We start from the raw sequence: 23,433 nt of genomic DNA, 5'->3' as shown, positions 1-23,433 counted from the left end.
CCACGTAAACTTCCAATTTTGCGCTCTTAAATTGAACTTGAGATTTAACTCTCTGAAGTCTAAGCTTTTTAAATCTCAAATCTCAACTTCTAATGTTTCCTAACTCTATCTTCAAGTCAAACTTAGTCTTTTGAATAGGGAAGTAAAATTCCACAGCTGACTGAAATGAGTTCATGTGAATTTCGACAGTGGTTTAAGGTCACACCTGGTCCTTAGAGGCGAAGGAAATCCCCACTTTCCGTTATGCAAATTTAATATCAGAATAAGGTTCTATCTTGGCTGGGCTATGGGGGAAATAGTTTCTCAGTCATGCTACTGCCCATTTTTTAAAGAATCCACGATGCACAGGGTTAGTAACATTGTTTCTCAAAGGAGCAAACACCTGTCTCAGGGGCACATGCTTTGCAGACCTGTGTGTCTGGAGGTGATACACACAGCTCCCCGAGCCTCCCAAGGACACCTGGTAGACTTCACTGCTTGCAAGAACTAGCTCTGCACAGTCAGTTCTGTTCGACTCACTTGCTCACATTGCTTGGAAACCCGTGTGCTTCCATTAATAAGAATTCTGGGCCCATTAATAAGAATTCTGGGCCCATTAACAGGATGACACAAGGGGCTGGAAACCAACTGGAATCCACTTTAACTCTTCTCCAGGGGTTTCTCTTGACGTTCTCATCAGCCTTGCCTGACGCAGGGGTGATGGAGATGGAAGACCCGAGAGGATGCTCTCTTTGAGGGTAGGGGCTGCATTTCCTTGTGCTCTGCTGTCATCATCGAAGCTAGAAGAGAGGCTGGGTGAGCACTCAGGTCTCAATACATCACTGGTAAATAAAAATACAGTGTGCCAAGCACTGTGGGGAGAGTTTCCCATTCATAGCTTTTTGTGATACTCACAAAATCCTATGCAAAGGGGAGTAATCTTATTCCAGTTTCACAGACAAGGAAACAAAGGCAGAGAGAGTTATACCACTTGCCTAAAGCCTCACAACTAAGAGTAGATGGAGCCAGACTTTAATCCACGGAGCAAACAATTCCCGTGAGTGAGAGAGACATGTTAACAAGGTTAATCTCTCAAATGGGGAGAACATGGCTTTTTGCAACCTGCCTCAAGATTTATCCCATCCACTTACATTAGTAGTACTACCTGCCCCTGGAATATAGGTGGAAGACAGCAATTCAGGTAAGGCCAGTAGAGCAGTCCATGGACAGGTGTCGGGGGGCCAGGAGACCCCTGAAATGAAATGGAACATTTTGCATGTATACCTGAGTTTTTCCACAGAAAAAGTCCATAGCTTTCAGGCTTTAAAGATTCTGTGATCCTTCCAACCCCCAGAATTTAATGAGTTAGCCACTTTTCATTAAATTATGCTTCTAATTGTCACCCCCCAAAGAGTCAAAGAGATCTAGGTGACTTTTGTATGCCTGCTAGAGGGAAAATAATTAGCGTGAAAGCTTGGTGGGTATTAGACACAAGAACAGTCAGTCTCTGAAAACACCCTTGGTGTGGAAAGAGCCCCCACAGATCATGACTTAACTAAGAATATTAGCTCAGAATTCATTCCCTTGCTAGCATTGTCCACAGTGAGATCAAAGGGCAGCTCTATCAATTTATTGCCCAGTTGGTCTTGAGAGTAGTGACATCAGAGGATCCTGTATCATTGACCAGATTCCGTGGTCTTCAAAATATGAAAAGGAGCGAACAAATCCCCACCATACAGTAGTGCCTGTAACTGTCAACAGTGTTTTTCTGACCATCTAATTTTCTACAATCTTCATCTGCAGCATGAACACCCAGCCCCGAGGCTCTGAACCATCCTCCTGTCCAGCAAACACTGATTGAGAGCCTACTACGTACCAAGGACTGCAGTAAAACACTTGCTCCTAGGCCATCTAGATGCCCCCACGTGATTCTTGGCAACATGTTTAAAATAGAAGAATCCCCAAAGGACACCCAGATATGGGGACAAGCTTGGCAAAGGAGGAAAAACCATGCCATATACACAGTTAAAGGCACTGATGAGTCCTTAGAAGTACAAGAGCACATTCTTCCAATTCCTAGAAGGTTTCTAAGCAGGAGAGGAAGTCCAGGATTAGACCAGACTGCCCAGACTCTAGAGAGAAAAACAAAAGAGGCAAGATTCCAGTTTTCTGCCTGCTGGTTCACAGGGAAAGAAGAGGAAGAGGAGAAGGAAGAGAGGAAAATGAAAAAGGAAACAGCACACTTTTCTAACCGGAGTTATCTAAAAGCGGAATAAAATAGCTGGTCAAGAGTAAGCCAGCCGTCACTGGAAGGGTTTTATGTGGATTTATACAAGGGATAAGGGTAAAGCTGAAACTATAAAACATGAAAGATGAGTTAGTACAAGATGTATTAAAATACAAAGAAATAAGTACATCTCGTCATTGTGTGACCCTTTAAAACTAGTACGTTGGTTATATTGTTTGCAGAGAAGAACATGATGTTCACAAGTGAACACAAATTACACGTTTACCACGGCTATTACTGTAATGACCTTGGGAGTTGACTCATAGTCTTCCTCAACCTGATAAGCCTGCTGAATATAATCAATTAGGTTTGTAATTAACATTACAATTTATCTAACACATCCCCCACCCCACCTTACCCCTACCTCTCGCTAAGGCTCAGGAAACTGTTGGGTGATCAATATGAGCCCTCTGCTGTAGCCATCTCTCCCTCCCTCTCTCCCTCTCTCTCTCAGCATTTCTATTATGGATAATTTATTAAACCTTAAATTTCTTTCCTATTTGTAAGTTTCAGCAAAATTTAGTCAGGTTTCAACACAGAGTGTCAAGGGATAATTAGGACAGTTAGCAGTAATTTATCATTTCTCAGCTGGATTTTCAAGCTTTTGCTGACTGCCTGTAGAAATCCGTTAGCCAGTTCTACCCTGCTCACTATGAAATCTCCTTTATCTTTGTGCAAATTGCTTTTCTATTTTCCTGAGTGAGCTGAAAGATGAGCCCATCCATTCCTGAAAACCTAGCCACCGGTGTGCTTGTCATCAGAGCGGCTGAGGCCAGGGCTTCAGATGAATGACGATAATGGCTAATGGAGGAGATGATGCCCCAGGCAGCTGTGTCCCAACCTGCTATGGGTTAGAAATTTAAACCTGGCAGTCCGACTGCACGTTAGATCTTCAGAAAATATGCAAAGGCATCTATGAACATACCAATGTACATGTTACAGAGCAAATACCGCCTAGCAGTCCACCAGAGATGAAAAGCCTGGAGAAGCTAGGGACAACAGCTCTGCACTACTTCCGTGCAAGAGGAGGATGCTATTAAGCCTCAACTGGAAAAGGGAGGACCTCGTGTTCTTTAGAGAGCCTCATTTACTAGATGGTGAAAAATGAATGCTCTGGGTAATTTCATTCTGAATTGATTTATTTCTAAATGGGGGAAAATTGACACTTGGTGAAGAAAGTAAAAAGCACGTCTCTGGAAAGAGCCAGCTAGTCTCAGGTATAACCCAATTATTTGCACACAGGAAAGATGCACATAGGAGGCAGGGTAGAAGGTCACCCAGGAAAGTGATTCCTTGCAATGAACACTTTCCTTTCCCCCTCCTGACAGACTCTCAGAAAACTAACCCGACCCATATTTCCGGTTTATTTCTGATTGCTAAACCTAATCAAAGTTCACTTTTTAGAAATCCAACAGTTATTCTCAATTAGATTCCACAGCAAATTAAATCATAAATTTCTCTATCCTCGCCTGGTTGTCACATTCCTAAAATACAACTTTTCTCCCTCTGGCATTCTATTTAAATCTCGGAGGTCAGGCTCCAAAGCAAGTTATAGATTTGATAATTTGCTAATGTGGCCATGGTAATTGTTTGAGCCATATTTATGATTTTATTGGCTCTCACAACAAACAATAATAATCCATTGATGTCCCCGACTCTCGGGTTTTCTTACAGTTGACAAGTGGGGCAATGGATTCATTTTTAATGTACTCAACTCCCTCCCTGAGAGAGTCTTGCATATATTAATAAAGGCCAAGAAATGAATGGCATTGGTGTGCATATCTTACCCTGAAGAATTAGCAGCAGGATAAGATTTAATGTTAAAAAGAAGGGGAAGAATAGACTAACAGGGCCCATTTTGTACAGCACGACCATCATTAAAGTTAATGGAATTACGTTGTGGTCATGCACCAAAGGGAGCCTATTGGAAGTTAAGCTCTTCTAGGGCCATTGATTCTCCAACTTTCACTCAAAGATTCCCGTTGGTATGTGATGAGTATTGCAGATATGTAGCGGCACTTCAAGCAAACTGCCAGTTAAGCATATTAAGGAGTAACGATAACTGAATATTTTAGAGCAGATGATCAAGTTGAGGATGCTTTCCACTGGAAGTGGCAGGAAATGCAACTCTGTCAGCTTAAACAAGAGGAGGCTTGAATGGATCACCTAACCAGAAAGTCTAGAGGTGGTGCAGGCTTTGGGACTGGTTAATTCAGCAACTCAATAATGTCACCAGGGGTCCAACTGCTCTCTCTGCCATTCCGGCCTCAGCATCTGCTTCGTTCTAAGGCAGGTTGCCCCAGGAATCATAAGGTAGCTGTCAGCAACTGTCAGGATACTGCTTCCTTATTAATGTCCCTTCCCACAAACAGTGGATACAAATTCTCCATGATGCTGGGAACAACCATCCCCGAAGTGAACGGAATCCTACCTTCTAAACAGCTTAGGTGAAATTTAACTAAGGTCATAACTGTGGCAGAGAGAAATGGCTTAGGCCAGGGATGAGTAAACTACAGCCCGTGGGCCAAATCCAGCCCACAGCCTGGTTTATAAATAAAGTTTTATTGGAATACAGCCACATTTATTTGTGCAGATTCATTTACATGTTTTCTGTGGCTGTTTTCATGCTACAGAGGCAGGTGTAAAATTGTGACATCTGGCCCTGAAAGTCTAAAATGCTTAATATCTGGACATTTATGAAAAAGTGTGCCAATTCCTGAATTAGACCAAGCAGGGTTCACACCTAGAGTTAGAGATGGATTCAAACACGCCCTAACTTCTTGGCTGCTAAATAATGGAGGAATTTAGAAAGCATGCAAAAGAGACAACCACAGTGCTCAAAATAGATTTGAGACAAAATTATTCAAGTTTTAGAAAAGTGGGCTTAGAAACTGAAAAACCAAATTAATTAAGGTGACCCATCATATCTGGCACAGGTGAAATACCCTCTGCCCTTGGAATAAAATGCAAACACCGCATACATTTAAAATGGAGTTGGGCGCCTGGGTGGCTCAGTTGGTTAAGCGACTGCCTTAGGCTCAGGTCATGATCCCGGAGTCCCGGAATCGAGTCCCACATCCGGCTCCGTGCTCGGTGGGGAGTCTGCTTCTCCCTCTAACCCTACCCCCTCTTGCGCTCTCTCTCTCACTCTCTCTCTCTCTCTCAAAGAAATAAATAAAATCTTTAAATAAATAAATAAATAAATAAATAAATAAATAAATAAATAAATAAATAAATAAAATGGAGTTAAAACTCCTTACCAGGGTGTACAAGGCCTGGTATGACTCTTGTTCACCTCTCTCTACCCCAAATTCCTGCTCCCAGGGCTGTCAATCATTTCTTAGAACTTGCCAAGCTCATTGCTGCTGTCTCCTCTGCCCAGAATGCTCTTTCTTGCCCAGCTCTCCTCTGGGATGGATCCTTATCATTCCTCAAGTCTCAGTTTACCTCCCCAGCAGGCCTGGGCTGGCCACCCTATCTAGGGCAGTCACTCCACCATCTTTCCTCCCTCTGTGTTTTTCCTCTCACAGCACCCTGTCACTGCCTTGTTAATACTGCTCAAAGCTCACAATTATTTTCTACGTCCCTTTGGGTGTAGAGGAAGATAGACAATAAGTTGAAAGTTATTCCCTGGATGCTTGTTCTTCCACTGTACCCCAGTGCCTGGCAGTACCCGACACATAGTAGGTGCTCACAAAACACTTCTTGGGAGAGGAATTCAGAGGTACTACAGAACTTCTACAACCCCTCAGTCTGTCTATGACAGCATTTATTTCAGACTGCCCTTAAAGGCAGGGACCAGGTCTCACTCTTCTTGGTCTAGCAGGGCCTGTGACAATACCTGGTACATAGTAGGCACTGGAAGAATAAATTAAAATAATAAAGACTGAGTGCTAGGTGATAAAACACAAGCAGACAGGATGCTCGTTCCCTGTGAGGTAGGGACAGGATACCTTTGATGGTGAGGAAATTCTCATCATCAACCACAGGTCAGAGCGGTTCAAAACCAGAAGAGGCTGCCTCACAGCACACTGGGTTTCCAGATAGAGAGGAAGACGACAGACCAATTTAAAGGCTACAGAGGGGGGTCATCTGCACAACAGGTGATGACACCACATGCCTTCCAAGGTCGTTTACCCTTCTGGGATTCTCCAAATTATCCCAGGCTCTGAGTTTCTTCCTTGAGAGCGACTCTCATCTCTGGTCATCTGATAGCAGAGCTGAGCTTGGAATCATATTTACTCCTTCCACGGCTGAACAATTTTGTCAAAATTATACTGCTAGAACCTGATTACATCTGGGAATTCATACCATTTACAACCGACGGATGAATTGAAACACAAATAAAAGGCCCAGCTGGGTTCTTTTTCAGGGCCCCAGCACACAAAGCATGATAAGAAAATATTTTTTCAGGAAATAAGTCCCGATATGTGGACCCTATGGTGGGATATTTGAATGTGAACATTAGGATAAATGGGTTTCACCACGAAGTAAAAGAATATTTTGTGAGTTCGCTTTGTTCACTCAACGTTGTTTATTCTTCTAAACCACTGTAGGCAAGATCAACAACCTAAACAACTTCATGTTGATTTTTCATGTAACATCAGGAACAAGAAAAGCTTATTTAAGAGAATAAACAACCGGGGGGGGGAGGGGAGGGGAGTTTTCATTACCACAACCCCAAAATATTATCTTTATGTCAAATGAGCCCAGAAGGATTTCAAGCCATCCGTTTTGTACTCTCCCCCTGAGGTTTGGGATTCATCTGACTCAGGAGGCTTCCAGAGATGTCCACCTCTATTTCCCTAATCTTGGCAGATGAATGGCTTTTCCACGGAGGGAATCTGCTATGAGACCGCAGGTGCGGTATCAATGCTCGTGACACGCGAAGTTAAAATTTCAACATTATCCTTTCCTAGCACTAACATGATTCACACTGAGGGAGGGAGCAGAATTTCTCACTGTGTTTGGCCCAAGGGCCATGACGGATCCTCCACCAGCCCTGTATTTTTCACTTAAATGTCATTAGGAAGGTCATTATTCTAATTTTTCCATGTCTGTAGCTCTGCAGGTTGCCATGTCTATTATTCATTAAGCTGGTTTCCATCTGACCCAGGCTCAGTCATCAGATCCTTATGATTCCAGCTGCTTTTGGATCTTAAGAATTATTTTACCAATGGCTTTAGCGTAAAAGGCAAAGAGGAGGCCCTGAAAGGGACTGAGTAACTTAGGGTGGATATGGCAGCAAGAATCTTGCCTAGGTCACTGACCCAGAATCAAAATGTATTTATAGAAATACATAACACAGCAGTTCCTAAATCTGGGCAACAATAGAATCAACTGTGAGCTTTTCAAAAATCTGTTTTATGGGCCCCATTATCAGACATCTGAACATAGGAAGTATGAGAACCAGTTATAGCTAAGGATAATAAAGGAAAAAGAATGAATTATAATAGTCATTTCTTGATGGAAAACCTTCCAATGGGACCTCTGTGAAAAAAAAAAATTATAGAGAAAGCTGTATATTGTTTTTCAAAATACATTTAAAATATCAATGATATTACAAAATATAAATAATGTAATGAACAAAGGGATACACATTACTCAACTTAAAAATAAAATATATCTATGGAGTTGAAGGTCCCTGGGTGCCCCTGACATCCTACAGTGTGCTCCTTCTTCTTACTGTCTCCACATGGGGGGAATCCCAACCCTATTTGTGTCCAAATCTTGAAGCAATATACAGATCTGCATTTTTACACTTAATATAGACAGCCTATAAGGAATCTGCTTTTATATTTTATTTCTGCTGTTAATAACTCCTGAAACAGAAGTTTATAATATTATCTGTATCTGTTTCAGCTGCAGTGTCCAATTTCAACCAAATCACACATTATTTAATGGATGTTCCCTCCCCATTTGATATGTAAGGTGTGTGATGTGGTTTATAACAAATAGTTCATCTACTGAGACTGCCATGACCACATCCCTTCAAAACTGAATCCTTGTCACATGATTAATTGGGCTGAGTTAACTTTACCTTTTCTTTCATGTTTCTTTTTTTTTTTCCTCTTGTTTTTTGTTTGTTTACATAGCATTGACATTTTGGCTAAGCCAATTATTTAGATGCCACAGGTTCAAAACTTTAAACCTACCATGAGCTGGTTATACAGAATTGGAGAATTTTACAATTTCCCAGGCCTGAAACTTACAGAGCAAAAGAGTGAGAAAGAAATTCCTTCTGTGATGACTTACTGAGCACTTAGTATTCCACAGCAAAATGGTAAGAGTGAGTGACTACCCCTGACTGCAGCAACAGAGATAAGAAGGTGACTGAATAATTGCACGTCACGTTGATATAGCATTTTGGGGTCTACAGAGCACTTTGCTTTTCATAGGATATTTGACTTGACAGTGATTAAATAAAATCCCCCAACTGAACATCAGGTGTAAAAGACACCCTACTGAAATCTATAAAACATTGGCATTGAGAATCTATCTTCAACATTTGCCGTATTTCTGTGTTATGCATCTCAAAATAAATTTAACAGACAAATGCCCACTTTGCTTATGCCAGGTCGTCCAATTACACTAAAGAAATTTGTTTGGTAGCACTAATGAAAAATTAAACATCTAAAACATATCATTCTGCTACAAACGGACATACAGCAATAAAGCAGCATTTAGTTTAGTTAACCTTCACCTGTATAACAAAGTTAAACAGAGAGAACCCTCTGGGTATTTTTAGGGAGAAGCCAGTATTATCCTAAGCAAAGCGAAATAATACAAATTAATCTGTGTTGAGGGTGACAAATATTTACAAAATCTCTCCTTGTACACCTTTCCCTGTGCTTACTGGAGGCAAGGTGTTTTTTAGGAATAGCTGGCCACATGATATAATGGAGACTGCTCTCAGACAGGGCTGGGTTTGAATCTCTGTCTACTATCAGTCAGGTGGTGTGGTTTGATACGTTACTCTACCTCCATAAACCATGGTTTCCTCAAGTGTAAAACACCAATGCCCACTATTAAGGGTTATGAGGATTAAGTGAAAATTATAAAACTAAAGCAAACACTTATTCAGATGTACTGTACGTCAAGTGCTGTTTTAAAGGCACTTGGTCTTCACAGCACCCCTAGGAGGTAGGGGATCACTGAGGCCCTCATTATAACAATCTATAAATGAATGGTGGGGCTAGGAAAGGTTGACTTTTGCTGGGTCATACGACTGGTAGGTGACAGCTCTGGTATTGAAACCAGGCCATCTGGCTCCAGAGCCCTCCCTCTCTGTCAGTACACTGGAATCCTGATGACATTTTCCCTCCATCCTCACTCCATTTCCAGCATCCCCCATCCCATCTACTGAAGCTGCCTGTGACATTGAAAGAACAGAGAAAAAAAAAAAATAGTAACCAGAAAACACCAGGGGGCTTGGGTAATTTTTCTTTCAGGGCTTTGCATGACATCATGCAAATCAAAATTAATGATTTAGAAATGGAAAAACACAATGATTTGATACCTTCTTAGAAGAAGACTGGAGGTCTAATGGGAGAGAGAAAGTTTCCCACAGGAGACAGGCAGGCTCATGGTTCCTTTCTCCCGCCTGGGGAGCCAGGCTCCAGAGGTTTGGCCCCCAGATCACCAGAAGCGGGGGGAGTCAGCACACATACGTGCCAGGAGGGAGGGGTAGGTTTGGAGGTGTCCACTCCCACATGTACGCCCAAACCCATCCCTTGAGCACCAAAATTGGTTTTGGGTTACCAAATTCAGGCAAAACTGGATTCATTGTGAGAGAAGAGATGTAAATTCTCAGGCAATTCCACAAGATAACAGCTACTGTGTCCTTAAAATACGAATTCTTCCTGCAGTAGGTGCAGGCATGAGATATAAACAGGCAAGGCACTTTTCGTCATGGCTTTAATCAAGGATAAAACTTCTCTGGCAAACTACAGCTCTTGTGAAATTTCTTTACAGATGAAAATAATAAATAACAGTTGAGTAAAATCATTTTCATTCTCAAGATGTCAATTTCTCCATTCCGTGCACACCAAATTTTAGGAATTCATTTGGGTTGAAAGCAAGGAGTTATGTGGAGGTTCCTCTGTATCTTCTCATCGGTTTGATGCTATGCACTGGACTAAGGTGTGCATGGGAATCACTTACAGTGTCTGTTAAAATGCAGAGTCCTGGGTCCCACACCAGACCTACTGAATCAGCATAAGGGGGCAGGCAGGTTTCTGCTTTGTGAAAACCTACTTCAAGTAACTGAAGTACATGTTTGGCTTGGAACCATGAGTGACCTATTACTGTAGGGGTACAGCAGAGGCTAAAAATATATCAGGGTAGAGATTTCCCCCCCCCCACACCTAATAAGGTAGGTTTCTGAATGTTCAAATGGTCACTTTTAGAATAAATTCAAAGTCGATATTCAAAGCACAAGTCATATGATCAGAAGAAAGTTTTCTCAAGAATTTAAGCAAAATGGCAAAAGTTAACAGTGACAGAATTCAGTGTGTTATTGTGAACTCATCAGGGCCACAAACAATCTCAATGCCAAGTACATTCTCCTTAAGTCCAGTCTTTGCCTATTTTCCAGATGAGAAAACTGAGGGTAAGGTTAATATTAAGAGACATGCACAAGGTCCCAGGGACAGTATGTGGTGGGCTGGGCTATTTATTCATGTTGGTTTCTCCTCGCCATCACTCAGTACAATAGGCAGGATTCCCTCCATTTGAAAATGAAGGCACAGATGTTCAGAGAGGTTAAGAGTCTTGCCCAAAGTCCACAGTAAAATAGTAGAGCTAATATTCCTATGGAACCTCTGACTGACACCAAAGTGTATTAACTACTGGACTTCACGAAGAGCTAAAATGTCCTCTATGTTCATGAATTGAAAAGATTACCAAATCTCCACTAGAAAATCTGCTCTAGGACCATAGAGACCCCTCAGTAAATGGAATAGTTGCTTTTGTTTTGGTTTTAATTTTAATTTTTTGTTTTTTATAATTTTTTAAAGATTTTATTTATTTATTTGACAGAGAGAGAGAGAGCACAAGCAGGGGGAGCAGCAGAGGGAAAGGGAGAAACAGGCTCCCCGAGGCAGGGCTCGATCCCAGGACCCTGGGAACATGACCTGAGCTGAAGGCAGATGCTTAACTGACTAAGCTACCCAGGTACCCCTGGTTTTAATTTTTAAATCACACTTTTTAAAAGAATTCCTTTTCTTGTTTTTCCTAAGCAATCTGAAAAGTAACTGCTAATATATCAATAGTAATGAAGACACTTACTTCCCACTGCCTTAATATTAGAAAATTAAATATCTAAGTAGGGGATTCAAGTCCACAAACACAGAAAAGGGTAAGCAAGCATATTCTATAAATAGTTCTTATGAGATTCTAGATTACCTGCCTGCCATAAATTTCTCTCTTTAATATACCTAAAACACCCTCCCACCCAAAGATGCACATAGTAATTATTCTAAAAGATATCTCACCTTAAACTTACTAAGGAGAATCCCTTTTAAAGGGCGGAACAGCGCCTTTAATGATTTGGCTAGTTCAAATCACATTTTGGAATATGATATGGGAACCTGATTAGTGGAAATTCTGGTCTTTGTCAGTGATGCCTGAAATACAGGGGATTCTTGAGAGAAATCCCAAGAAACCCACATCCCAACTACACACTGACATGCAAGTACCTATCATCGGCTGCTTCATGTTAACTCAAGTTAGAAACTGATGAGCAGAGGTTTGCTCTATCAAAGTCCCGTTATCTTCCCCATACCAACCAAAAGGGCCATAGTAGACAATGACAAAAAGCAGGTGCTCAAAAGCTAGCATTTTTGAGGAGCTAAGGAAATATAGGTACAGAAACAAAAACAGTTACACAAACAAATAAAAAACCAGTAAAGAATGCCTTGAAAGAAATCAAATAAGACAACGGGATAGGGAGTAAAGGCTTTGGCAGAGCCACTTCAGATGGGGAATGGGAGTCAGAAAAGGCTAATAAAACAGCGACATATGGCTGTACGTGTATATACAGTGATATGCAGATGTATATTGTGATACATGCCTAAAACCAGAAAAAAAAAGATTGTTTTTCAAGCCTGCAGGATGTCCAAATTGTTGCAATGATCACCGGGTAGAGAGCAGGGCTTTATTACTTTTGAATTCAAAAGGAGACTGAATAATGAACTGAAAAATAAGAACCCATTTCCTTTCCTGCTACAAATTACTTACTAAGTACATGAGGCCACCCTTGTTCTTTGCAAAACAGTATCGAAAGCCCCTGAAACAAACAAACAAAAAACCCTAAAGGGGCACCAGGTTCGAGAGTCTCACACAGGAATACACCTTCACTCACAATAACAACAGTGGCTTCAGGGGAAGAGATCATTACTGGGCTTACTGTTCTTACCACCCGGTATGAGACATAAATGGTTCCAAAGCCAGACATCAAGCAGAATACCAAGAGTCAGACAGAGAGGCAGAGATGAAGCTCACGGTCACTGTGCGCTCCATGGCAGGCTGTCAAATGCTACCCTGAAGGGTGCAAGTCAGTGAATTTCAGAATATGAAGTGCTCCGTCTTGAACTGCAGGATTCAGAACCAGACAACCGAATACTGAAGGTGCTGCTCGGCAACCTGAGGGGGGGTGGTGGCTGGCTCCTGGAAGGCTGGCTTCCACGCGTCAGGGGGGTGCGGCCCTCACCAGCTACTGTTTTATCACCATAAAATAACGAGGGTGATCAATAGCCAGGCTCTGAACAGACTCATGGTGTGCTGGTTCACGATGAAGACTCCCAAGCCCCAAACACTTAAATACCTAAGTAGGGTATTCAAGATTTAGAATGAGAACTGAGAGTGTCAACTTTTTTTTTTTTAACTAACACCAAAATTAATGTTTGTGCAGGTAATACAAGGAATGCACTTGGAAAAACATAGATTAGACAATTTCACATACGTGGACTTGGTCTAAAAGGACAGTTTCCTAAACTTTGTCATACACCAGCTGAGGTTTTCATCTGCACATGTGTGGTTGTTTTCTTTTCACCACTTTATATTCCACAAAGGATGTAAGAGGCCCCCCTCATGCATATTGGGGTAATTCTGTGATTGGGCTGGGAACAGGTAAGAGATGTCCAAAGCAATACAATCTACTGATTCAAAAATACAGAATTGTTAAAAAAAATTAACTTATGTTAAATAACAACGGTGGTGAGGATAATAATCACGTTCAACACTTCGTGTATGAGTCCTATAGGCCAAGGATTACTCCACTGAAGCTAACAAAACCATTAACTTTTTTGGCTAGATAACTAGGACACCAAAAAGGTAGTCACAATTAGAATCAGAGAGTCTACAGCCTTGCGGCCCAGCCCTGCTAGACTTGGTGTTCGCTGGATTTTTTTTTTTTTAACTGTGTTTTATTACTTTCTTCAACTGAGATAGAATTCAAATATAAAATCATCCACGTTAAAATGTACGATTCAGTAGGTTTTAGAATACTCATAACATTGCAAGAACATCACCACTAATTCCACAACATTTTCATCAACTTAAAAAGAAACCTGACCCCTGAGCTGTCACTCCCTATGCCCTCCTTCCTCCAGTCCCTGGCAACCATGCATCTACTTTTTGTCTCTATTCAGTGCCTGCTTATACAGGACATAATTTTAATACCCCCTTCAGAATTCCAAAATGAAATTTTGAGATATTACATATATATTCATATACATTTAATGATATGTTTAATATGTACATCTTATCAACCTGTGCATTCCATTTGATAGGGTTTGTGCATTCTCCCACGTTATTAGCTATGCATCTACAGCTGTACTTGCAACAGCTGAAGGAATTCGGTCAGATAGTGCACACAGCATCTAACTAAATCTGGTGTTGTTGGAATTTACATTTGCATACTGAGTTTTTTTTTTTTTAAGATTTTATTTATTTTTGAGAGAGAAAGAGAGAGAGCATGAGTAGCAGGAAAGGAGAGAGAGAAGCAGGCTCCTCCCTGAGCAGGGAGCCCGATGTAGGACTCCATCCCAGGACCCTGGGATCATGACCCGAGCTGAAGGCAGATGCTTAACTGACTGAGCCCTGCATACTGAGTTTTTTAAAAAAACTAGCAACCAGACTTAAACATTGTGTTTTGTATTTCAAGAAATGATTTGAAAAAGAAGCTATTCATATTATACTCTTTTTAGTGGCTGCATGTTTAGAAGCCTGGCATGGGGGTGGACAGTGGGGTGGAGGGAAGCTGTGAGTCCCCTCTGTCCCTATGACATCATATGTCTGGAGCAATCAGGAGGCTAGCTCTTTTTTATCATAAAGAACTTGATGGCAGTCCCTATAGGACATTTGTTCCTCACAAGTACTTCCCAGAGATTCTATTAAAAGTCCCACAGAAACTCTGTTAAACGTTAAAGCCATATGCAAACTAATATCAAAAAAGGACTATGTGTTTTGGGGGCACTGTTTGGAACCAAGCATTACCTTAGCTGCTCACAGCCAGTCTTGAAGCCATAAAACCTTATTTTGCAAAGTATCACACATTAGCACCCTGGTTTGACTTCCTTCTGATTTCTAGCACCGAAAAAAAAAAAAAGCCTTTTCTATGATTTAGGTATAGGACCTAACTGCAGAGGAATTTGCATTTGTATGAAGGGGGCTGAAATCCAGCTTCAGAATCAGCCAGGATTTTATTCTTTTATTTTATTTTACTAGGGAAGCAGAGAGTATCCTAACAAATCCTCCTTTCCTCTTTTAGCACACTTAAAAACCCATCTTTGAGCTCCACTGACTCCATTAGGTTAGAACTTTGGTATGAAGTACAAAGGGAGGAAAAGTATAGGTATGTGGGTGGAGAGAGAGAGAAGAGAGAGAAGCAGAGCATGCGGTGAAGGGAGAACTGTGGGCAAGCACGTGGGCAAACACCTCATGTAGCCCGGTGCTCAAGAATGATGCAGCAGAAAGAGGGTGTGTGAAGAACACGGACACCCCAGCTTTACATGGGACCTGCCAATCCACACAGGGCTCACATGCTGTTCCCTAGATGAGACCTCACCCAGAACTCCTTTGACTTCAGTCTCTGTCTTTGGACTTTTTGATTTAGCTTCTGTTTTAGCATTTACACAATAATAACTTTACTACAAAAGGTAAATGTCTTGTAAACTAATGGGAAGCATATTGCTTGGCATAGTTTATAATGCCAGGATTTATGGCTCTAACACTGAGGGTCTCTCTGACCTCGAAGATAACATAATGAACCAGCAATGTGCTGCAAATGGCTCAGTGTGATTTTTATTAGTTCTCATAACTGCCCCTTATTAATTTGTATACACATAATAAGCACTCACCTTCACAGTCTGTCCAGCTTCAGGGCCATCCTGGAAGGAGGGGAAAAAAAATAGATAAATAACAGAGGTGATACCAGATAGATGATATTTCCTACTTATTCAGAAATATCTCCCATTAATAATTTAGATCCAATTTCATTGTCTGTTAATTTATAGTATTCTCATGGGGACCATTCACTTCAAATGTGTGGGACCAGACAGTTCTCCATTTCTGCCTGAGAGTAAGTGAAAAGTTATGTATAAAAATGATATAAATTATCCAGTGAACCAACCCTCTTGCTACTTTCCATGCTCTTTGCTCTTCGCTATGGTTTTAATTGCATTAAAGGAAGGTTGGAAATGTTTGAGGAGGTAAATTATCACACCTTTTGGTTATCTTTAAATCAGATGTAGTTTAATTAATGTCTGATTACTACAAGTCTCTACTCAAAAAAAAAAAAAAAAAAAAAAAAACCCAAACACCTACTGTAAACATAATCCATTAAGCAAGAATATGGGCTGTCTTATATAGGAAGATCACCCAAGAGTGGGCCCTCTCTGGCTGTCCAGACCTTGGTGGGGGTGGGGGAGCGTGGAAGTAGGAGCATTCATTTTTGCTGGGCCTTTTTCAGCTTTTTAAAACCCAACAATACTATTGGTTTAGTTGAAAATGGGCCAACTCGTCCAGTCATCAGTCACAATACAAAGCAAAAACAAGTGTTTAGCTGGTTTGAGATACCAGAACAAGCAATGTCTACAATCAAAAATTGTAAAACTGAATCAAACCTTGCAACTTTTAGCAAGCCTTTCTACCTCTGTGACCCAGACTAATGGGTAAGAAGGTTTGGCCTGCTGTGGCCAAGATTAAGTAGAACTGTGTATCAGTGGTTTTCAAACTTGAAGTCACAGCCCATTAGTGGGTCATGAAGTCAGCTTAATGGGTTGTGATCAGCATTAAAAACAAACCAGATAATACAACAAAAACGATTAGAGTGCACTGAAAGGGTAAATGCTGTTTTGTAAAACTCTGGTTTCCTTTATCTACATATGTATCCATGGGGAGGGAGGGTCACAATGATTGTGGAATAAATATCCTAGTATGGTTTAAAGCTTTAAAGGGTTTGAAAACACGGCATTTATGAAAGTACTCCCAAGTGCTACGCACAAGTCAGTTCCTTTGTTTATGGGATTCACTTTCTAGTAAATCATGTTAGATAACTAGCCCTGGCTATTTACAGCGAATGTGAATTTTCTTCTAGCATTTCATTTAACACTGACAGATGTCTTCAGTCACTTGCCTTCATTTGGTCTCTCCGGAAACATGATTTATAGCATAAGCTTGATAAACCCACCCTGAGATTAATTACCTGCATGAAGGTGACTCAAATGGTTTGACATGACACACACACACACACACACACAGTATTTTAAAGGGAAGTTTACTCTCAACACAGACATGGCAGCAAAAAAATTTTTAAGAAGCATTTAAGAGCAGTTTTAGTCTGAGCCTTTCATAACCTAAAAATAGTGGCCTTCTTTACCTGTTCTCTTCTAAGGTCTATGGTGGGGACATGAGGAGGGTAGAAGGAGGATGGTAAATATTCTGCACAACTAAAGCACTGAGGGCAAGATATCACATGATGGAAGAAGTCAATTCTTTCCAAAGGGTCCCTGCAGAGTCATGTGATTTCGAGGCCACTAAGGACTTTAATTAGGTATTGATACTCCCCAACTCTTCCCAAGGGGGATCTGAAGGGGCACAGGATATGTTATATTGATTTACTCAATTCCCACAGCTGATGACTCACCACAGACCTCCTCCTCCTACACTTGGCTCTACCTCTGCCTAAAGATCTCCAGTGATCGGGGCGGGGGCGAGGGTGGAGGGGCTGGTGTCTCATTTTCTTCCTGGGAAGCAGGCCGCACAGAATATTCCATCAATCCAGCTTCATACCAATCCACAATCAATCACTGGTGCTTGAATTAAAGAGAAAAGGAACCCTCTGAGGGCAAGGCCCCATGTAACTTGCATGTCTCTACTATCCTGAGGTAGAGCAAGGCTAGGCCCATGAAGAGCTCAAGACATATTTACCATGCAATAAAAATGACTTGTCCAGCCCCAGTCCCAGGAAAAGATCTGGAATGTCTTAATGCCCACGAAATCACATGTCTATTTTTCCCACCTACTTTGTAAACAACGCTGCAGACAGTGTCTCAGCTGACATTCCACAGTCCACCTTGGGGCCAAGGATAGATAGTAGGGCGGTCCTGGATTAGTGACACCTTTTTCTGCTACTATGAAAGACATGAACAACCACAGCTGCCTTACCAGTGAGATGGCAGCTTAAAAGAGAGAGAGAGCCCAACGTTAGGGTGTGAAAAGGAAGAAAAATAACTTCTGAGCTATCTGTACACTCACCTGCATGGAAAATGTGAGAGAAGTTCCTTGGAAATGCTTCTCCACCACCAGCCCAACTCTCTGGGTCGCCTGAAACAAATCCGCCACTTCATCGGGACGCAGGTCTCGGAAGCGCTCCACTGGCCGAAGGGGACACACGAGGACATCTGTGGTGAGTTCTGTTAAGGCACACTTTTGCTTCTTTGGGAAGTATTTTTACCAAGAAGTTTATACCCACAGTACTGAATCCCCTTGGCCCAAGGCCTGAACTCTCAAAGACCAAGGAATAAAAGAACAAATATTTACCAACCACCAAACTCCAGGAAGTTCAAAAAGAGCTTATAAACATGGTTAATTATACTTTGAAGGGAAAGGGATGGCACACTGAAGAAATTCTTTTAAGGGAAAGGGGCATTAATGTTCAGACTCAAGTGCTGGCTGAAATAATTATGCCAAGAGGCAAAATCTATTCTGGACCATTATCTCCTGACCCCAATTCGAAAGCTCTGTCTTCTCAAGCAGCTAAAGGCACTGGGTTGGAAAAGCAAGCAGAATACCCATGATTAAAATTTTAATTTCAATATCTCTTTACAGAAAAATGTAATGAAAATACTATAGGAGTTATTTTATTTATGTTTAAAAGGAGTGTCGACATTCTGAAAATATACAGTGTCCTTTATTTCTGATAAGAGATGTACCATGGGGTTAAGCAATTTATGACAAGTGTTCCTCAAATTGATTATTAAGAATTCAGGAAGCCAGCTGAAGGTAAATCATTAACTTAAGAAAAAAGGGTTTTTTGTTTTTTTAGTTAGGCAAACAAAACCGTCTTAAGGCAAGTCAACATATTTATGATATTGGCCCGAACAAACAAAATCTAGAGGAAAAAAAAATAAGTTTGATCACATGTTGGTGGCAAATTAATATTCAATGTTACACCATCAATAACATTTCAGTTGTCTGTGTATTTGAACTCCTCATATACGTGTGGCTACATGCATACAATCGGGCAAATATGCATATATATGTATAGTATACACACACACACAGATAGATATATTATTTTTTGTTTAGATTTCAGGTACCGGCAGGAGAAAAAAAAGTGCTCTAATGTTCTTTTCTGTTTCCTTCCTTTTTCCCGTTTCTTGTTGTTTTATAAGATCATGCTTTGCCTAAAGCTAAGGAGCTAAGAGGCATAATAAAACCCCAATTCTATGATTGCTAGTCTCACCAGAATATCAAGCACTGTAGACCATCATACTGGTAGGACGCAGAGCCCAAAGGGAAATGCACTGAGCTCAGCTGGGCGGGCCTGACTTCCATAAGAGAAGAAGGAGGGGGGAGAAAGGAAAAACTGATTAATTTTGCTCATAATCAGGAAATTCATGTCAACGGTAAACTAGGAAAAGGAGCATTTGTTTAATCTGAGTTCATTTTTCAAGAGGGGAGAAGGGAAGCCTTCACCCACAGGGCATCAGATACTTAAAAAGATAATTATCCTTCTTTGGCAGGGCTGCTTTATTATCATGGGTCAATGAACCATTTAGAAATGAAGAATTTCCTTTCATTTCCTTTTAGCAGATTGCCAGCTTCCACTCCCACTGAGTTGCCTCTTCTTTGTTAAAAGAGACCTTTTCCCATCATCCTCCTCCCAGCACCTCCTTCTCCTTCCTCCTCCCTCCACCCTCCCTTAGATCCTGACTTCACCAAACCACAGCAAGATGACAACTTTGCAAGCTTCCAGCAATACCCATTAATTGTCATGGTGAGCTATGTCTAAGCACAGCGACCAGGTGGGGAAGGAAGGACATTTTATTTAAACAACGGCTTACTGTCAAAATGGTTAGAACGAATCTGAAATTCTTTGTTTCTGATAACTTTAGTAATATCAGTGACATCTGAAACTTTTTTTTTTGTCCCAATGCCATAAAAAATATTTTATTATCTGTTCATTCTCCTTGTCTGATGCTAAGGATTGGCTTGACCCAATGTTTAAGGAATCAAAACATTTATGGAAGTGAATCAAAATGGCCGAATCTGTCAGGTATTTCATCCTGTGTACACTGAACCACAGGGTCGTATATCACATACATTTATTATTAATTGAACGTTAATAATACTAATAACAACATGTCACAAAACAGTTGGACAGGCTAAACACATTCTCATTTAGGTGAATATTTTTCACCCGCCCATTTAGGCCACGTTGCCCCAACATGTATATTTCCTGAAATCTAACCCTTTATTAAGAAAACATCTTATCTGCTTGCAACAAACAATGTTTCCATGTGAATGATAAGATGAAATAGGGTTAACTTTTAAAGGTGCTTACTTGGGCAGGTGTTCATGTAGGTAATCATTGTCTTTGTTCTGTTGGGACCCAATGGATGGACAAACAGGCATCTTGACCTGGCAGTGGACACACAGGTAGGCTTCACAGGACTCCATAGTGAGGTAGATGGGTCTGGATTTACACAGGGTGGGGCTCTGGAGCTCCTGGCTACTGTGTGAGTCATCAACCTGACCAACCCCCGACTCACTAGTCTCCCCAGGCCATTCTAGGTACAAAATGGCATCAGGAAGTCAGGACCAACCACCATCCCTCAGTTCCTCTGAAACCAGAGCAGAAAAGAGCCTATGTCCTAAGCCCAACACAGGCTATGTCCCCACTGCTGCCTACCTACTTCCTGAAGCTCCTCTTCCCCCACCTCTCCGCTATGCACTATACATCTGCCACATTTGCCTTCCTTCTGTTCGTCTAACACATTAAACTCCTTCCCAGACTGGGGGGGCCTTTGTCCCAGCTGTTTGTTCTGCCTACAATTCAATTCCCCATAATCTTCGCATGGCTGCTTCTTTCTTATCATTCCAATTCTAATTCCAATGCTACTCTCTCCAAGGAGCATTCCAGGACCACCAGTTTAAATTGCTACCCAGTTACTCTCTCTTCTATCACCTGACTTCCATCCTGCCAGAGGCCCTGCCACCACCTGGCAGCTTTCTGGGTTGGCTACTACTTACCTGAATGAGAACATCAGCTCCACGAGAGTGAAGACTGGTTCACCCCTGCCCAGAACACCAGACTTAATAAGCATTGCCGCAATGAGCGAATACATTACGAACCAGACCTTCTTGCCAGCTATCTCTGAGTACTAAGACCCTGACAAAATGGAGACAACATCCATTTATTTTCAGCCATCTACACAAGATTGGGAGGGTCGGCAAGATTTTTTTTTTAATTCCAAGAGATCTCTTCCTAATATTTAGCATAATCAGAACCAATGTTGGATGTGAGCTGGAAAAACGTAAACTTGTTTTAATGCAAATTAATTTTCATACGAGCACAAAGGAAACAATGATGAGGGTAAAATCCTTGTGAAAAACCCCTTTTATGTAATTATAAAAAAAACGACAGAAAGAAGTATCTAGATTATTCAGAGTCTCAGATAAACTATACCTATAAAAACACTGCTTTATACTTTGACTAGGAATTGTAATTCATTTGTTCACTCAGTGAACAGTGAGCACCAGGTAAGTGTGGATGCTGTGCCAGGCTCTGGAAATAGCAAAGGAGAACAGGAAGTTGCTCCTGTTCTTCCAGTCCAGGAGACGGGCACCAAAGTAAGTGACTGCAGTACTCTGGGACGTACAGAGGGAGGATTAGAGGATACAGAGGCAGAGGGAAGGACCCAATGCAGCCAAACCTGGGACACCTTAGTAAGGCAAGGGCTCCAGGGCAACTACAGGTGACCTCGAGTTTGATCGAGTACCCCATGGCTCCCGAAATATAAGCAGGTTCACAAAGGATTTAATGCAGGTCAGCAAACATTTTCTGCAACAGGCCAGATGGTCAAATTCAAAGTTTGGTGGGCTGTATGCCTAAGCAGCTATAGACAAGACAAACAATAGTAGGCGTGGCTATATTCCAGTAAACCTTTATTTACATAAAGAAGGGGCAAGCCAGATTTGGCCATGGACCTAATAATGTCAATGGTTGGTTTAGAGGAATCACATTAGTAAGAGGTAACTAAAGGAAGTTAGAACTATTTGGGGGCTTCATTCTTTTCCTGAGTTGAGGACCACACTGTTATTTAAATAGCATATTGGACAAACATCATTATGGTATCTTAAAAATTGTCACTTTCTATGGAAAACACCTGAGCATGACAGAGAAATTTCATGAACTTGTGTAGCACTTTTGATGCTTTTAAAGACTAATCACAGTCAGAAAATGTGTTACGGTGATAATACCACATAGATAAATCATGAGTGTTCCTCCCAATCCAACTAAAGGAGTTTCTGCCATCTTTAATTGTAAGAACAAAGCATATGATCTACAAACACATGAGAGCACCAGAACAGTATGTTATTCACAAATCCAACTGAAAATAAAAGCGTTTTCTCAACATAAGTACATAAGCCTTGGAAGAAAACACCATATTGCTTAAAGATGGTGGGTATCATGCACTACATGATTCTCATAGACAACTCAGGGAAAGCAAATTAATTTTGAAGAATAGCAGACAGCTCTTGTAATTCTACTGCAACTGTTTATATGTCAGTAGTTTTAAGGTAATGTCACAGATGCAGCATAATTTAATTTAGAGATTCTTAGGCATTGTTAATGGGCAAATCCCACATTATACATCGGCTGCTACAACACACTTTCTTTTGAGTCCTCTTTGCTTGGGATTAATACCCCTGAAGAGACTTTTTAGGCAACATGCATGATAACCCTCAAAGAAGTTAATCTACATAATTGAGTTTAATCTATATTTATCCAGGACTCATCATGGGTGAGAACCTGTGAAAGAGAGTATCATATGGGATCTGGTCTCTCTCTCTAATCTAAAGTAGAGAAGTCCATTTAGTAGTAACATTTTTTAAAAAAAAAAGAGAAGGGAATAGTTACAGTTTAGCTCCTGTGGTCCACAAAGAGACTCCTCATAGAGGAGGAAAATCAAAGAACACTTCCTAGTGCGGATGAGATTTCAAGTGAATTTTACAAATGGGGGAGTAATTCAGCCAGTGGGTCAGCTGACAACCCACTCATCCATCCATCCCCCCACTAGAGCCTCCTCTCAATCCAGGGCTTGCGCTAGCATTTAGGGCGCCAAGATGAATCCAGCAGAGTAATTGACCTTGAAGGGCTCAACTCTGATGTCCCAAACTGTCATGCAGTATAAACAGATCATCACAACAAAGATGAAGACTATTGATAGAAATCAGTACAGAATGTTGTGGGAGCACAGAGGAGGCAGAATCTAACTCTGCCTAGGGGTGTGAGATAAACTTTTCAGTATGGTTTTGCATTTCAATTTTCTAAAATCAGAAACTATTTTTCCAAATTTGGACCAAGATCTGTCCTTGAAAATGGCCTAGCAACTTATGGTTAGCTTTCAAGAAAGTTTTCAGACATTCCTTCTTTG

At 41.1% G+C, this 23,433-nt stretch overlaps 1 protein-coding gene across 2 annotated transcripts in view; it reads right to left on the bottom strand.

Moving 5' to 3' along the window:
• FHIT (fragile histidine triad diadenosine triphosphatase) overlaps positions 1–23,433 on the bottom strand; it is a 1,475,077-nt gene that overhangs the window by 238,264 nt on the left and 1,213,380 nt on the right. For both annotated transcript variants that reach the window (XM_021694989.1, XM_021694990.1), the window contains 2 exons: positions 18,026–18,171; positions 15,628–15,657 (listed from right to left, as the gene is read on the bottom strand). In XM_021694989.1, the coding sequence (XP_021550664.1) occupies positions 15,628–15,657; positions 18,026–18,171 (176 nt within the window). The remainder of the gene's footprint in view (positions 1–15,627; positions 15,658–18,025; positions 18,172–23,433) is intronic.

Source organism: Neomonachus schauinslandi, chromosome 1 (assembly GCF_002201575.2).
Source record: "Neomonachus schauinslandi chromosome 1, ASM220157v2, whole genome shotgun sequence".
NCBI classification, from domain to species: Eukaryota; Metazoa; Chordata; class Mammalia; order Carnivora; family Phocidae; genus Neomonachus; species Neomonachus schauinslandi.
The sequence above is the reverse complement of the archived record's forward strand: the minus strand, read 5'-3'. Positions and strand labels throughout refer to the sequence as shown.